This window comes from Microtus pennsylvanicus, chromosome 8, assembly GCF_037038515.1.
Source record: "Microtus pennsylvanicus isolate mMicPen1 chromosome 8, mMicPen1.hap1, whole genome shotgun sequence".
In the NCBI taxonomy this organism is placed as follows: Eukaryota; Metazoa; Chordata; class Mammalia; order Rodentia; family Cricetidae; genus Microtus; species Microtus pennsylvanicus.
Genome location: NC_134586.1, coordinates 1,810,278 through 1,828,817, shown reverse-complemented (window position 1 = coordinate 1,828,817; position 18,540 = coordinate 1,810,278). Strand labels below are relative to the sequence as shown.

At 41.5% G+C, this 18,540-nt stretch overlaps 1 protein-coding gene across 1 annotated transcript in view; it reads right to left on the bottom strand.

Annotated features, from left to right (window-relative positions):
• The window catches only part of Ergic2 (ERGIC and golgi 2), a 29,956-nt gene continuing 11,416 nt past the window's right edge, over window positions 1–18,540 (bottom strand). The window contains exons 6-14 of the mRNA XM_075982231.1: window positions 17,018–17,058; window positions 13,946–14,047; window positions 13,339–13,434; window positions 8,625–8,680; window positions 7,313–7,411; window positions 5,186–5,283; window positions 3,220–3,382; window positions 2,179–2,261; window positions 1–2,050 (exon numbers count right to left, since the gene is read on the bottom strand). Of these exons, the coding sequence (XP_075838346.1) occupies window positions 1,988–2,050; window positions 2,179–2,261; window positions 3,220–3,382; window positions 5,186–5,283; window positions 7,313–7,411; window positions 8,625–8,680; window positions 13,339–13,434; window positions 13,946–14,047; window positions 17,018–17,058 (801 nt within the window). The 3' untranslated portion in view covers window positions 1–1,987. The remainder of the gene's footprint in view (window positions 2,051–2,178; window positions 2,262–3,219; window positions 3,383–5,185; window positions 5,284–7,312; window positions 7,412–8,624; window positions 8,681–13,338; window positions 13,435–13,945; window positions 14,048–17,017; window positions 17,059–18,540) is intronic.

The following is an 18,540-nucleotide window of genomic DNA, read 5'->3' as shown; positions in this document are numbered from 1 at the left end:
AAGGATTTCAACACTTGACAGTAATTTATTTGCCTAGTTATTTTCTGTCTTTACAGTCAAAGTATACAAATACAAACATAGTATAAAAAATACATTTCAAGTAAAGGAGGCCTCAGACTTAAAATATTAGGATTGAGCACACACACGACTACTGCACAGACACTTGGGTATCCTGGCTCTAGGGATCACAGGCACAGGAAAAGCTGTGGAACTGGCAGGCAGTTAGGGATTTCTGACCTGGAATGAAAACCTGGTAAGGCCAAAAACTCTCTCCACAAATCCTGGTCGCAGTTGTCTTCATCACCCAAACGGTCAGAATTTTCATTTCTTTACTGACCCTGACTATTTGAAAATGAATGACTTAATTTCTAAAATGGAAATCAATGCCAAGAAAATGTTGCTTTAAACAAATTCCCTTAGAGTCAACTTTAATGGAAAAGATACAACTCAGTAAGATAAGATTTTAATGTGGCACTTAGAAACCATGGAAAATTAAAAATAATTTTAAATCTCCTAAAGACATTGTAATACTGAAAGCAATTCTAGATCAGGATTTTCTTCCCTGAAGCCTGACTGAACTTTCTAACAGTAGACATGGAAAAGCAGCGTTCAGTCTCAAGTGCCAACATGCCAGTTCTCGCTAGTGATTCTTCTGGAGAGATGTCCTGTTTCTAGCCCAACTATAAAATATAAGGGGAAAAACAAAGACCAACCAAAAAGTCACAAAGAAACAAAAACCTCAGAGAAGACTCATTCATTATTTGAAATTTCCTGGATATTTTTTAAAAATTGAAAACCATTATTACATTATTAGTCAGTTAACCTCTTAATAGTGTGCATTTTAATTAAAAATGTTGATTTTTCTACATAATACCACTTTTCATACACTTTACTGCTGAGTGTTTTGCTGCTATCTCCTCCCTACCTGACTGCCTACCCTCTTTCAATAGATCGTTTTTTAAATCTGTAAAAACATTCACTTGAAAACACAGTAATTTGTCAGTGTGGTCCTGTCTGACAGGAACCGGAAACCCAGTCTTCTCTCTCAAAGATTTAGTCTCTGGAGATGAACTGATGCTTCTGCCCCAAGAGCCACGAGAGGAGACCGGCTGGCACACAAATCCGGCAGTTCTTAACAGGACCTGACAGGGCTCCCTCTAGTTATCTGAGCCCTGACCGAGGGCAGTACTGTCCCTGGTCCAGGCTTACAGCTGTGCCTGTGCTGCTCAGACCTGACACTGCCTCACCCATGGGTAGCTGTCCTTTCTCCCCCGCGGCGTCCCAGGTACAAGCTGTGAGTGACACCTGTCACACATCATAGCACTTACACACCTGCCCTTGGGAAAGAAACCTCACCTTCATCTTCTAAAATCCGGCGTTAACAGTCAGGAAAGTCGCCAGCTGGAGTTCAGAGGAAAGCAGACACCTTCATCAGAACCCAGTGCTGGACGCCATGGTCTTGTCAATATGGCTTAGCACTAATATGGCTGAAACACAGGGCCAGTCCCTGCTTCATTTATTAACCATGGGAGCTGATTGCAGTTTTTTAAAGTCTAGACTAGTTTTCCATGTTTGACACATTTTATTCTGACATCTTTTAAAAACAAAGGACACACATCTGCATGTATCAATGCCCTTCTCTGTAAGTACGGTTTCACTTCCATCTCTAGAGAGAATCTTCTCCTCCTCGCTGTCCGTTTGAGCGAGAGGGGCCGTCTTTGCCTGGCACTCCGGCTGGGCTGCCTCTCCAGTTAGCTGCATGATTTCTTCTAGGACATTTGTAACAGGCACACATGTATAGGACAACTTCGCTTTGTTTTTATCCTTGGCTGTTTTTTGGGGTTTTTTTTATCCTTTTTTTCCTTTTTTTAAATAAGTATGTTTCCAGGTTCTCATATTTTCTTTTCTTTGAATATATTGCACAACATTTTATTATTAGAAACGGTTTCATGTTTCAGGCAAAAAGTTTTTCTCCACCCAGGAGGTGCTAATGTGTATTATTTTCTAGAAGAGGTAAGTGGTTGTCTGTGTGGCCATCTTCAAAGGGGACCTAAGGGGAAAGCAGAAGAGAAGACCAGAGAATTAATTCCACTCTCTACGACATCTCAGACCACAAGGCTCTGTGGGGGAGGCCCGTTCTGTTTAGACTGGAGCTGACCGCCCCACTGTGTCACTTACAGAATGGACGGGCCTGGAGGATCCAAGTCTGAAACGACAGCAAATTATTTCCACTATAAATTTTCCAATTCCATGTAACATGCCTGCAATGGATAAAATAAGATCAAATTTTCAATTAAACTGCTTTTGAAATTGCTATGTAAGACTAAATACTGCAGCTACCTGTAGAGGAACAGGCCACGGAGGGCGGCAAAGCAGCCTGCAGTTGTCTCTGAGGCTCAAACTACTTGAGAGGGTTACAACCTTTTCAAGACTTTCTCACATAACTTTGCAAATAACATCTTTTTAGATGAACCAAAATAAGAAAATCTGTTCTTTTTCTAGAAATATGAATCAAAACAACAGAGTTCTAAGAACATAACTCTCTCACTAGCTCAGAGTAACCAAGGGCTAAAGATGGATCTCTAAAAAGATTCCAGAGCCTTGGGTTAAAACCAAAAACATTACTGATTTAATCAAAATGTCACAAAATATGACTTCAAACAGTATCTGAGGAAAGAAGTTTAAATAAGGGGGAATTTACAGCTGCGATATTCTGGGCATTTCCTCATTCAACCCTACAGCATACAGACAAACTACAGATTACATTTCAGGAAAGGTAGTGAACTATGTCAGGGCTACCGGGTCAGTGGCAGAACACAGACTAATGCCTAGGACACATGTGGCTTACCACATAATCTTCCTTACATTACTAAATCCCGTGAGAGAGGTGTGCTTACAGGACAGGAAATACATTTACGAGCTTTAGAATTTAGAGACGTTTCCAAATATTAAAACTTGAAAATGTGTATATTATATTTCTTGCTCTTTTAAAAGAGGAGTGATTTTATGTATGTATGTATGTATGTATGTATGTGTGCTTGTGTGTGAGAGCCTTACAAATGCTGAGGCACAGTCCATCAGTGAACGATCTCCCCACCCAAGTCTACTAAACACACTCGGAAATCATGGCATGACCACTACTTCCTACAATCCACAGTAAGAGCTTATCTCAAAGCAAAACAAATTAAAAGGAAATTAGGCAAAGAAAGGAATGCTAACCTGTTGTTGAAAAGATTCCTCCAATAATACCACAGAGTCTTACAAAAAACTGCCAGAAAGGCATGTGTTCCTCAGTGACTGTCACCATGAGAGAACTGAGATCGTATTTCATAAATATTCCAGAGACTCCGTGGCTGCCTGCAGCGTGGTTAATGACACGTTCCTTAGAGCAAGGGAAGAGGAGAGAAAGGAGGAGAAATAAGCACTCGTCATGGGCACTCACACACTCTACTTTCCTCCCGGTGAACTAACTGCCCTAGACTTTAAGCTCTCCAGAGACAGGGTAAGTTTTTTAAAGAATCACGTTTATCCTGGCATGGTGTTGCACATCTGTAATCCTACACTAGGAAGCAAAAACTGGAGGGCCATGCACTGTTTCAAAAAGAAAACAGAACCCGGAACTGAACTATTCCTATGTTGAAAATGGTCATCTTAAACATACCAGCATATTCCTGCACTTACAACTAACGAAGCGATAAACACCAAGTTTATATCGTATTGTTTCTTTAAAATTATTTCTTGTCATTTTATTTCTACTAATCTGAAATTAAAATGCAAGCATTAGGAACACATACCATGTGGTAAAAATCCCCTCCCTTATTACTAACACAGAGAACCTTATAAATGAGCCACCAATCAAGTTTTCAACAGTGAATTAATGCAAAAACGCTAAAATGTTCAATATCATGTTTAAGGCACAGAAACCCTGTGACCACATTCAAAAAAGCAAGCTACGTTGGGAATCAGGCATCAATTACATTGGCGAAGACTAGGGATGATTCCAAAACTGAAAGTGGCTAGCTTCTCTCCTACCCTGAACTGTTAAACTCAATCACCTATAACAAACACCCCTTACACAATGGATTTCTTTTTTATTTAATTTTGCTATTTTCAAATACATCCTGGAGATAACTTCATGTTCAAACATCGTCTTTTTTTATAGTTGGATGTCATGCTGGGTAGATTTATAATTTGAGCTATTTCTAGTCTTATGGTACCATTATGATGACACGCAGTCCTTGGAAAGGGACAGCTGTAACAGAAGCAATGGACACATTGCCAGACTCTCTATAACCCACAGCAATTCTAGAATCCTATACCCCTGCTTACTTTGCCCCAAAACCCTTGTCAAACCTACACAATGTTTCCCAGGTATTTGTCAATACAGCTGGTGAGAACATCTTCCTACTCTTGTAGAAATGTTGACAAGCACAATATATACTTACGGAGCTACTGTGTACGTATGTATATACACATATGTATGTATGTATATAAATACACACCTGTTTGCCCCTTGAACCATTTGAAAAGTTAGACACTTAACACTTGCCCTCTGAAATAACCTAGTTCAGAAGACTAAAGAGAGCCTTGCTCTCAGAGGCCTCAGTCAGGATCACCTAAGGCATTAACTACCACATGAAGGAAAATGGAGGGGAAAGCTCTTACACACCCTGGAATTCATGTGGGTACCAGTTGAGTATTACCAATTTCAAACTTGATTTATAAGGAAATACAACCTAGAACAGATGCTGTTCAAACCTGTTCTTCCCTCCATGAAACCACTAAGACCCTTCTACCTGAGGCTGGAAGCACGCATTCAATCAGCCCGGCTGCACTGAGGGCCTTGCTGAGAGCAGCAAGGATGTACTTACAAAAAACAACAAAGAAACAGAACACCTGATGATAGAGGCAGGTCAGGAGCTAGCTACCTATGAAGAATAATATCACAAACCGAAATTCATAAAGTGACCTGCCATCCAAATTTAATCTGTAATAGTCATTGCCAATGCTAGAACACACACTAATACCCACTCCAATACACTTTTACTAAAAATGTTAATTCATTTCAAAACTTCCATACATTTTAAAATGGGGAAGGGGACCCACTAAATCTCCAGTGTTATCTTGCAGTTGGGAAACTAAAAAAAATTCCCTCTCAATCGTCTTAGCAATGAGGACCACTCACCCTTTCTGTGACAGAGAACTGATGGGTGTCAGCTGAAATCTTGTATGTGTGTAGCTTTGTTGGCACAACTGTAATGAAATATTGGAACATCTGGTTGTCTATAATAAAAACAAAATATGCCTTCTTATCAATCGGTAGCAATAGAATACTATCACATCTATTCTACTAAATATGACAAAATTGAAATTTAATATTACCATTGCTTTAGTATATAATAGATAAACAATTTTAAAAAAGAAAAGCTGATGAAAACATACTCATATTTGGTAAAACAAAGTCCCACTTAGGACACAAGAGGTGCGGGGGTGCCCACACTTGCTTTAGTGTGTAATAAATAATTTTAAGAGCTGGCCATCTCCTGTGACTAGTCACGACTACCAGTGGAAGGATGGGGACACCACAGTCTGCCCTACCTATGGGATGTGCAGGGTAAGGGAGGCACAGAGATTGTGGGAGTGGCCAATCAGTTTGAGACCCACGCCACCTGACACCGCCTGGAGCTCCAGGACCCAGAGGCTGGATAGCCCAGAGACCCAGGATAGAACCAAACAGGACTGGAATAAAAACAAAACGTCAATGTAATGAGGCCTAATGATACTCTGCTGTTCTCACAGAGTGGTGCCTAGCCCAGCAGTCGTCAGAGAGGCTTCATACAGCAACAGGGGGAAACAGAGGCAGAGACCCACTGTCAAACATTAGGCCAAGCTCAGGAATCCTGCTGAAGAGAGGAAGGAAGGGCTGTAGAACCCAGAAGAGTCAAGGACACCATAAAAAAAACCCACAGATCAACCAACCTGGGCTCACAGGGGCTCACAGAGACTGAATCGACAGCCAGGGAGCCTGCATGGGATCGACCTAGGTCCTCTGCACATATGCTGCAGTTGCGTAGCTTGGTCTTCTTCTGGGACTCCTAATAGCAGGATGTCTCTGACTCTATTCCTGGCTTTTGAGACCCTATTCCTCATATTGGGTCACCTTGTCCAGACTTAACTAGAAGGTAAGGTGCTTAGTCTTTCTGCAACCTGATACACTACGTTTTGGTGATATCTGTGGGAGGCCTGCCCTTTACTGAACAGAAACAGAGGAGGAATGGATGGGGGTAGGGAAGACAAAGGGAAGGTGGGAGAGAGCCTGAGAGGAAACTATGGTCAGGATGTTAAACAAACAAACAAACAAACTGAAAATGAAGACAATATACTCATATTTTGTAAAACAAAGCCCCAGTCAAGAGGCATGCAGGTGCCCATATGCATTAGTTCAGGCACTAATAGCCATGCATGGGACATAAGAAGGCAAAGACAGCATCTCCCAGAGCAGAAACCTAGATGACATTGCAGCAGTAACCACAGTTCTCACAGCTATTCATCTTAAATACACAGTAAACCAAAGTTGGACTTGCCAGACTCTGAAGGTGACATCAGAGCAAAGAGGTATAAACAAACTGCTCAGGGACTGCCATTCAAGGGGTGGTCATTTTTAGTTACCTGACGCCACCACGGTAAATACAAGTACAAAAAGATCAATGTCCAAAAACAAACCTGCATGGCAATACAAGCCTGTAATCCCAGGAGGATTGCCGTGAGTTTAAGGCCAGCTTGAGCTACACTATTACTTCCAGGCCAGCCTGACTGAAATGGTAAAACACTATCTCAAAATAACAAGGTCACCTGAAAACAGGCTACGCACCACTTGCTACAAGATGAAGAAAATAACCCTCAGTGCTTGATTAAGTACCCTCAGAACTTGATTAAGTACTCCACGTGGAGTAGAGGCTTGAAAACACAAGCGCACATGGCTGCTGTGATAGCACACACCTGACTACATGCAACGCCACTCTGGAGTAACTCCAGGCTTCCTGGGTTGGTGACATTCAGCAGGGAGCCTCCTACAAAAGCATTCGAGAGCCTTGGTCCTGTGACAAGAAGAGAACTTCTTTCTCCAGTGACTGTTGTGTTTTAAACAACACATCAACCCTCCTGGCCAAATCCCATTCACGTCTACCACAGACTCAGCAGCCTCTTAAAGATTAGCTTCCCAAGGGTGACAGGGAGGGGAAACACACCAGTATTAAGGTTTTTAATGCAATTTTCTGTATGCAAATTCTAAGAGCACTTATCAAATACTTACGATCTACAGCAATCTTTTCAGTTCCATCCAAAGGATTAATAATCCCTGGAACAAGCTCTCCAAAAGATAAATGGTCTATTCTGTGAGAAAAGTTGTAAGCTAAGATAAAGAAAATAAAGGCAGAGAACTCACATTAACTCTTTAGAGTGCCATGCTACAGACAGTTCTATATCCTCACCTATGTTCAAATCATCTACTTAAAACAGTATGTTAAAAAAAAAACATGAGAAATGTACAATAAAATCCTGACAAAATGTTGCCTCAAATTTCATGAGTATATACAAATTAATTTCTATTAACTGTCTTATTTAATTCTGTCTAAAACATACAACTTTCTTGATTTTTAAACATCACACAGAAACCAAACCATGCCATTAGAACATAGGATGATGTTAGTCAAATAATGAAAGCGATCACAAATATTTTTTAACATACCATCCACTACTATGATCAACTGATTTTTATAGGATTTGCTTCGTTCTAAAAGCAAAGTTTAAGAAGAAAGTCTTGCTTGGAACAGTGGTACAAGCTTGGAATCCCAGCACTTGGAAGGTAGATGCAGGAGGACCAGGTCACTCAGGGCTATCTGCAGCCTTAGGCCAACCAGGCATATGAAAACATGCTCCATTCAATTCCACTCTCCAAAAACACTGCAGTTTTATGATTATCATTGTACCGAAGTAACTGTAAGTGTGTGAACAAGCCTGTATGCGGACCCACTTCGAATCCTGCCTCTGTTAGTGGCCATGCAGAGAGTGGCACCAAGTTCTCCTGGGCCCTAGCTGCAGGGACTTCCGGGCAATGAACAGAGAGAAGTGCAGTGAACTTACAGATAGATTTGAAGCAATACATTTAAGGTTTTTTTCCCGCTAGATGGGACACCAAGTTGTTTGGTTTTGGATATAAATTTTTAAACAGCTTCCTTTGTTTGCTTAGCTTTTGCTTTCTATGAGAGGATCCTGTCATTCACTGGCATGACATTCACTATGTAGCACAAGCTAACTTCAAATTCATGACCACCTCCCTGTTTAAGCCTCCCAAGTGCTGGGGCTACAGGTGCCGACACACTTATTTACTTGTTTTTGAGACTAACTCTCACTATGTAGTCCTGACTGGCCTGGAACTCACAGAGAACCACCTGCCTCTGTCTCGGGACTGACGGATTAAAGGCAGAAGGTGTGTGCTACCACATGAGTCAAGTTTACTTTCAAAGCCCTACCTTGTATTTGCACTAAAACAAATGAAAAACACACAAAATTAACTTCTCTTGCAAACTTTTCTACACTGAAACAAAATCTCAGAAATTGCTCACAATCGTGGTTGACAAGTGCTGCCAAGTGTGCATGCCCTCGCGGATGTGGGATTGCCCTGGAAGAAGGAAAAACAGACATGTAACTAACAAGTGCGCATGCCCTCGCGGATGTGGGATTGCCCTGGAAGGAGGAAAAACAGACATGTAACTAACAAGGCAAAGTAAGAATAGTGCACCTGGTCCTCAGCTAAGCCATCTCAGCAATGCGATAACTAAGGCTGCAAAAAGCCAAAAGGAAACTGTGTTAAGTATTTATGAGCCAAGATGATAAAAACCAAGGGAACACCATTTCATAAATATCAATAAAACACAAAACCCAAAAAACTGAGTTCATTCTGTAGCTCACATGTGCTTTCCAGGGGAAAAAAATCTTTGCTCCCTGAGGCTTAAAGCTGGAGATCCGAATTTCAAGAACGACGTCACGTGTGTCTGGTAATGACCTAAATATGTCAGTCTCTGAAAACACAAATCCATCAGCATGCTTCAACTGACTCTATCCACTTCCTTGAAGACATTTCTAAAATACTACTAGAGTCTTCTCTTTTATATTTTGTATATCAGAGATCACTCATTCCCAACTTAGGCAGAATTTCCTAAATTGCACAACAGATTTCTAAAACTTCCTCTGTACTTGTCCTGGTGTCTGACAACTGGAACCATAATCCGAGCTGAGACACGCTAGGGGTGGGACTGGAGGCCTTGGTTCCCACAACATCCACAGCAGTCTGCTGGAGCCACTCAGACCCACCACCGTCACGCATGACTGTAGCAACTTTGCCACAGCACTAGTTTATACATAAATACTATTTTCCCTGATAATTTTAGGTTAAATTTATTATAAGCTATTCTATGAAGTGTTCAGAAAATATAATTCCTAAAACACTGACCAAAAGCAGTACTAAAAAACTATAACAAAACTTCACTATTGCTCAATATCAAGCTGCTGTGCAGAGGGTCAAACTGGAATGCTGAGATTTTATTTTTAATGAAAGTCACAGAAATGAACAATATTAAGTCCACAGGAGCAAATGGAATGACTGCTAGTTGATAACACACTTTAGCAGGTATCACTTTAGGCTATGGAATTGGAGGGCTCCACAGTCTTCCCTCGGTATTCAACACAGACTATTTTCATTGAATCCTTAATCCACTAAACAACACGCAGTAGTGGTAACACCTATGCACTCCTCAGGGTCACAGGAAGCCCAGTGTGTGGGCAGATGCATGTGCATGTAGTACCCCTGGCGTCCAGAAGAGGGTGTCAGATACCCTGGAGCTGAAGTTACAGGTTTGTGAGCTGTCCAATGTGAATTCATGAAAAGGACTCCTATCTCTTTATCACTGAGCCATGCCTCTAGCCTTATCATGCTTCTTGACTATTGGACACTGGACTCCCTGTTCTCAGCTGCTGAAGCACTTTCTCATTGAAATCTAATGGCCCAAGGCCAATCTAACTTCACTGAACATATTTTTTCAGCTACTGCAATCAAACATACTTCATTAACCTAGAAGTACAGGATCTTTCTTTCTTGGCTGATCAGTGAGCAGACACTTGATTGTAACTTCATTTTCTCTTAAAAATTCTACTAAACATTTTACGTTAAACTCTCTAATTTCCTTACCACTGCTTTCCTACAGAGTTGGGACTATTGTGATAAGTGCTTGGTTAGCCTGATAGTATCAACATACACTGTGTTCTTTAAATGCAGTCACTGTGACAACATAGTTATCACAATATTCTGTAGCCAAGTTCGATGGTGATTTGAAAGTATGGCAACCAGAGCCTGTGTTTCTATGATCTTTACACAGTCAAATAATAACCAAGTGCAGCAATGTACATGACACCGGCACCTGCCGGTGATGCACCAACACCAGGAACATTGAGACCATTACAGAGTCAACTTCTCCATCCTCAAGATGATGCTGTAATGTAAACTTTCAACAAAACCTCATCTTTTGGGCAGTAAGGGAGTAAGACAGGATCTCACTGTAACTCTGGCTGGCCTGGAACTTACTATGTGGACCAGGCTGGCCTCAGACAGAGGTCCACTTGTCCCTGCCTCTTGAGCATTGGAATTAGAAGTGTATGCCACCATGCTTAACTAAAACTTCACTTCTGAATGCAAATCTAAACTTTTTCATTAATGAAAAAGGCAGTGGGCTGCATCTGGAAATCATGCTCTCAGGATCCGTTCACTTGTGATAAGCCTTTTTTCTCTCTTAAGTTTAGCCAATTCTTTATTCTTCTGGTACTAAGAATAACAACTGTCCTTTTCTGCTCTTGGTTTAAAAATGGAAAGTTAAAACATCACTATGAAGATTTCCACACGCTGTTCCTTATTTGTGCTTTACCCAGTAAACAATTTTAGCAATGAGAAAATTTTCCATAATGTGTACATCTTTCCTGGTTAGTAATAAAGTCAGTGTCAAGTTCTAGTGCCCCCAACAGGTCCCCACTTGTGTTTACCTTGTTCTGCAGCACAGGCACTCTGAGAAGAGGCAACGTGATGGAGATACATCACCACCCAGTGCAGAGCACTAACCTATGACAAGAATGACTGTAGCTAACTCCAGCAGCACTAAACAGAAACACTACAGACAGAGGTCACCCTGTCCCACTGATACCTTCACTTTGTGTTCCTACTATAGGCTTTAAATTTAGAGATAAGAATTCTTCTAAATAATCAAATTACAAACTACAGCATTATAGCTGACTTCAACAGTTTCTCACAACCTAAGGTCTGTGAGGAACTTAGAACTGTTTTAGATTAAATCTTCCCCTTTTTGTTAGAAAATTTATGGATTAGCAGCATAAGCATCTCCCTTCAAAACCACACGTTAAAAATCAAATTCAGTTACCCTATGCAGATGACATTTATTAAGAAGGCTTCAATTTTCCTGCTTGTTTTCTGACATGTCTAACCCATCAGATGGGCCCAGCACTGGAAGGAGAACAGTTCTGAACCTCAGTCAGGAGGTTGAAGAACAGCTTTTTGGTTGTGGCACTTACTGGTTTTTGAGGTTAGGGATGCTACTGGCATCCATGGACCACAGACAGAAAAGAAAACATCCTGCAGAGAATCATATTTCAACAAAGACCCCTCAGGTGCCCTCAGACAATGCAAAAATGAGAAACTACTGACCTGAGCCTCAACTCTGTTCAGCTACACAGAGGACCTATGGGTTGTTTGACTCGCTATCCTGTGTTACTCGGTGCTCAAATGTCATTCCAACATCTGAGCGGCCCGCGTGTGTTTATCTGGTCACAACTCTGGCTAAATGCAAGCACATGCCTCTTACTAATGCATTCTGTGTGCACACGTCCGAGCATCTGCTTACAGGGATTCGAACACCACACTCCTGCCCTCTGAACTATTCTCTATGGGCAGCGAGGACTGTCATTGCACTCAACAGGTAACAGGATCAACACTGAGCTTGACAAACCTAACACTAAAAATAAAAGGTAAGTCTACTTCAGTTTACAAGACACAAGCAACAAGAGCTTTCCCTCTGTGGTCTGTTATATGTAAGTTATCATCTGCTGAAAGGTATGAAATAGGGGAGACTACAGGCCATGGTACAGCAGAAGTTCGTGCTGTGCTTCCTTTCAGACTAGGGCACTGTTTACACGTGAAGCTGCAATGAGCCTTCTCCATGTGCTGCCTCCACGGTGCCAAAGTCTCAAAGTCCCCGGACAACGCTGCAGATAAGCAAGTGAGCACTGAACATGGCCAAACAGCAAAGTTTAAATTCGCAGGAGAAAAGCACAACAAAGAAAAAATAAAGTTGGATTTGATCATTATAAGCAATGAAGTCTTTTGTTCTCTCTATATAAACAAATAAGTAAACAGACAATAAACCCAAAGGTACCCTTTGAGCAGGTTCTTTTCCTGACATGTTCTCCTTTACTTTATATTTAAGTTCCTAACTCCCCATATAATTCTAAAGTCTCCTCACGAAGCCTCTGCTGACTCGCAGACTACGTTACATAATTTTCCTTATCAGCTATAATCGCTTTTAGAGCCTCAATAGAACCATAATCAAGTAATAACTAATGTACTTACTGGTCAAAGTTTGACTATTCTTGTAGGACTTCAGCACCCAGGGAGAGGAAGGGCGCCCTCTTTTCCACTGTGTGACCTGAGTCTCCAGACCAGTACTCTGCACACAGCAATCATCCAGTGACGGTTTAGACAGAGGAGAACTCATCCTCGTCCTCCTCAGGTCTCCGTGGAAGGAGAAAGCAGGGGAGCTTTTTGTGATACTGGGTTATATTCAGGAGAGTAAGTGACAGTCTTCCTAAGCTGTTACTAAATTACTTCATTCTAGATATCAGTAACTTTAGACTTTTTCTAGAATTACTCAGGGATTGCACTTTGATGAGAGCCACCAAAGGGCTAAACAAAACCTACTATCAACAAACAAACACACTGATGGAGCCCCTAGAGTCAAGGCTATCTGGCAACAGAAGTTAAGACTGAGAGGTTTTAATCACTATTTACCCACAAACAACACTTTACATGCCCTTTGTGGTTGCACTACCTGGTCAGGAAAATACGCAATTTTAATCAGGCTCCAACCCCATCGGGAGGCAGAGGCAGGCGGATCTCTGTGAGTTCGAGACCAGCCTGGTCTACAAGAGCTAGTTCCAGGACAGGCTCCAAAACCACAGAGAAAAAAAAAAAAAGAACTTCAGAAAGTGAAAAGAACATACTTGCCCACAGTTATGTGAAAATTCCCTGCTACTTTATTGACGTACAGATGACCGTGGATTCGGCATGCATCTGGAGTCAGCGATGGATCATCTTCCCTGTAAGGCAAGACACGTTCAGGTGTCTCAGTACACATCTGGCACAGAGACTGTGGACTGGTGACAAAGGCACACGGGGAAAGGAGAATCCTAAGGACAAACTGTTGGGTCCTAATGTCAAGATTAAAGTGATGGTTTACACCCACTTAGAGCTGCTATACAGCTACCATATTTACATAATTACAGATCATTACGCATCTTCAAGTCTGCTCAATGACTGAGGAACGGAGAGCATCTGCAGCACACCCTCCTACTCTCCTCATGCACTTCTGCACTGCGGTGCAGCTGGGTCAGAAGGAAACTGAGGTCAGGAAAAGGCACCCAAGTGAAAACTGGACTTTTCTTCCAGGCCAATATAAAGTCTTTGCATATTTTTAAATCTGAAAAAATCATTTTCATGATTACAGCAATCCTTGTTACCTACTCTGACACAAGTATACAGAGAGCAAACAGCAGGACCGACACTGAACACATCATTCCTGGTGAAGAACCGGACGTTTGAGGCTCTCACCTTGGTGGCAGTGCCGTTGACGCACTTTTGAAAGCACTTTTGAATATCACATCTTGAAGGGAATGCTCTTCTTGTAGCCGGCTCTGAATCAGCTGCAGCATCCTAGATGAGACAAAACAGGAAGATCCACACCAACTACAGAAGACTACAGGACTACATCCCAGGAGGAGGTTCATCAGCTACTCTCAGGGACAGTGAAGATGGCTACAAGTTTAGTGCACACGTGGTCGGAGGCACCAAAAGACACCATCTACTCTGCTGAGTGTCTACGCTTACCTTTCACACGTAATTACAAAATGTTTGCTTCTGCCAAGCACTGAAGTAAGTGCTGTAGATATGAAGAACAAACTAGGTGCAGGCCATCCAGCAGGGCACTGGATTAGAGGCTGCAGATTATTGAGATACAATCCCAAGGCTTGTTATAAGCTAGGTCATGGCATCATTTAGTATCACCCGATGTCTTCTTTCCCAAAAGAAATAAACTTTATTCTACAGGACCATTCTAGACAATACAGTATCATACAACCTTTAAAACAGAACCAACAGGATTGTAGAAAGCAAAGACTGCACTTAAGGAACAATGACTGAGGGATGGGAAGATGGCTCAGCATTGGCTGTTCTTCTAGAGGACCTGGATTTAGTTCCCAGCACCCATATCATGGCAAATAACCATTTGTAACTCCAGTTTCAGGGGATCCAATGTCTTCTTCCTGCTTCTCCAGGCACCAGGCACACAGGGGTGCACAGACATCCATGCAGACAAAAACGCCCACACAGGTGACTGGAGAGGTGGCTACAATGATGAAGAGCAGTTGCTGTTTCAGCAGAGGTCCCGGGTGTGATCCTAGCACCCGCACGGCGGTGTTCACACCTGCCCAGAACTCCAGTTCCAGGATGTGCATGTGACACAGACATAGGTTCAAGTGTAGCACTGATACATACAAAATAAATAAATCTATACAAAATAAATAAATCTACTAAGAAATTTTGAAGTGTTCAAACATACTCACAGTAAAATAAGAATAGCAACATTGCTTAGAGTCACCTCCTCTAGCAGGATCTTAAGTGACATATCAAGTCATAACTCAGCAAGCACAAACACTACACACAGTGGGGAGAAATGAGCGGTGGTGGCACAGAGAACTTTCAGGGCAGTGAAACTACTCTTGATGGTACCATGGTGGGTATATTACACAACTGTCCATTCAAAGGAGTGACCTCTAAGAGGGAGCTCCCAAGTGAACTATAGACCTTGCTTGGGTAATGTTGGATCCATGCAAGTCTCATGGATTATGACAAGTAAGCCACTCTGGAGCTCGATGTTGATAAAGGAAAAGGAGATATGGGAACTCTGAACTTTCTACTTATCTTTGCTGTGAACTTATAACTACTCTAAAAAATAATGAACTTGAAAGTAGAAAAAAACTTCCATGTAAACATACCATCTTAGAAACACAAATATTTCTCTCCCACACACCACATCTCATCGCAATGGTAAAGAAGTGTACACACAGAAATGAGGAAATACTTATGCACTCCCCATCTACAACACTGGGTTAACAGGACTGTCTCATTAACATTAAACCTAGAAAGAGAAAGCAGACGTCCCAAAAGGCTGTGCTCAGGGTTTGAAATTTTCTTCTAAAGATACTGCAACCTTAATTATCTAAGGCAAAACACCAACTGAGAGTCAACTCCAAAGGAAAAGGACATCTCCCTCCAGACTAGAATACTCATTTTTAATAAGTCTTGTAGCTCAAGTTCAGCTTAATGGATGGCAGTGGTCAGAGTCTGAGGAGACTGTGAGACTTCTGCTTGGAACACACCAACCAACAGCCAAGTACAAAGATATGCAGAAGACATGCATATGAAAAGACGCAGAAAGTTCTAGGAACGATAGGAAAGCCCTCTTATTCAATAAAATTGGTCTCTGTTCCCACTCATTAGTCCCCTTCAATATTTAATAGAATTCTATCTAAAAGGAACCATCTTGGGTCAGAAGAGATGACTTGAGGGTTAAAAGTGCTTTCTGCTCTTCCAGTACTGGGGTTCAGTTCCCAGAACCCAGAACAGACAGTTTGCAACATGGCATGCACATACTTAGATAAAAATCTTAAAATTTTGCAGAGGAGACAGCTCATGCTAGTGTTTCTGGGTGTGTTGTTTGTTTGTTTTAGCTTCCTGAGACAGGGCTCTGAACTACTGATCCTCCTGCCCCAGCCTCTTAAATACTGGGATTACAAGTATGCACACACATCTGACTCTCACTTCAATATTTCTGGATAAAAGTAACATCTTTCACCTCTAGTAAGAGCTTCCTAGTAAAAGTGCTAGAAACCCAGAAAGCTCTGATATTCACTGTTTTTCTTCAACTATATTCAATCTCAATATTAAAAATCTTCCAGCCAGGAAAATTGGTAATGAAAAGAAAAAGACTCTTCAAGTGTACTAGGGAGTATGTCTGTAAAAAACAAACATTTAAGTACAAAGTACATTTTTGTCTGATAATCTGAAATTGGGTAACCTTAAATATAGGCCATCTTGGAAACAAAAATGGGATAGAGAAAACACTTTTTCTTAAACAGCCCTACCTGACTCAAGACAACACCCTGATAAACGAACAGTTCCCAGGGGTCACATGTGGTTTTCCTCATTCATGGTTTTGCAGTTCCCAGAATGAGACAGCTTTTCCTTTAAGCTGTTCATAAAATGAACCTTTTGTCTGTTTCCATACTTAACCCATGCCCAGGAAAGAGGTGAACTTTGACCCTCCTGCTTCAGTGTCCCAAATGCTGGGATCACAGGTGTACATATTCACACCTGGCTCCAAATTCTAAACAATGTTCATATACTTTTACAGTTAAATTTCTTTAATTAAAATTTTAAAAACTAAAATTTATTTATGAGTCAAAATATACTACGGAAAAGAAACACTATGTTAGACTTTCCTAAGGCCTGATAGTTTTTTAAGTCATAAAGATTATTTATATACTAAAATATTTTAACAAATGCATAGTTTCCAACAGAAAAATGGTCTAGGTTTCTATGGTGATGACACTGTTTACACTTTACCTCTGCCACTCTCTCTGCTGGGGTGAAAGGTCAAACACTGCCTGCCAAAAAGGAGAACATAGTCACTGACAAATCCCTTGGTGTTCATATAGCACCAGTTTAAATGTTTTTCTATGAATAAGAAACAAACTTATAGTACTTCTAAGACATAGTCAAGATTTAACCTGTAATGTTTTATACAACGACAGCATAGAGAAGCTTCACTAATGACAACTATCTTCTTGATATTTGCAGGAGCAAACACAAGCTGACAATCAGAAGCACAAAATGCGTATTCTGGGACTGAAAACCAGTCAGGCTCAGCACTGTTGACACTGGAGACTAAAACTGAAAAGAAACCACTGGGGTGGGGGAGGGGACAGGGACAGGTGGGGCATGGCCTAAGTGGGAACCCAAGCACCGCAGCCCTTCCTCCTCCTCCTACGAAAGTCGCAAAACAAAACCACACACCTTTGCTGAAAAAGAAACCCCAAAAGCCCAATAAAATGAAAAACAAAAATCACAAAATTAAGACTAATAGTGCACAGAGGCCACAGGGGCAAAGGAGAGTGCTCAGCTGGCAACGCACTCGCCTTGCAAGCACGACCTGGGTCTGCGCCCATGCAGAGCAGCCAGGCATGCGGCATACGTGTGGAGCCCAGCACCGCAGCAGACACGGGTGGGTCAGCCAGCCTCGCCTAGTGGCTAGGGTTCCAGGACAGTGAAAGATGTGCTTATTGCAAAAACCATGGTGGACAGCACCTTTCCCAATGACGACAGTCTAAGTTCAGGTCTCAACACGCAAACACGTGTGTCAGTGGATACACACATAAGCTATGAAAAAGCACTATAACTGAATATTCTGAAAACAGTATAAAATGCAAGTGTCTCAATGTTTACTGGTAACCATTTTGATCCAAATCTGCAGATCACACTCTAGTATGTTATAACGGTATCTGAATTTATAAAGTAAATTACATTTACTTACTCCATGTAAATTACAATAAAATAAACTTTGTTAGTAGAAAAATAGAGATCAGAAGAGGGGATTAGAGTTGCAATACTAAATTATTTTTCTATAAACATTTCTACTTTAGGCATGCTTTATGGTCTTAATATGAACTATCTGCCTCGGGTTCCTAAGCAGAACCCAGGCCCCCAGCTAATGGTATGACTGTGGAAGCCTGCAGGAACTTGGGGAGTGTCCTGGCTCTGTCTTCTGTCTACACGGGATGAAAGCTCCTGTCACACACTGCAGCATTCATGATATTCTCCCAAGTACAAGAGGCCAAGAAACCAAGCCTGAACCCTGAAAGCTATAGCCAGAACCAATAGCTGCTCCCTCAAGTTGTCTCTGACAGGGATTCTGTCACAGGGACTTAAATGTAATGAAAACAAGCTGAGACCAAAGACAAACACATTTTTTTTTTTTTGGCTGTAAATTCAAGTTAACTCAGCAATCAGAACTAGTCCAGGGTTTTCCTGTCTCAACCCAGTCAATGAACTGAACTCTAGTCTTCCTCCATCTTTGTGACAAGAAAATG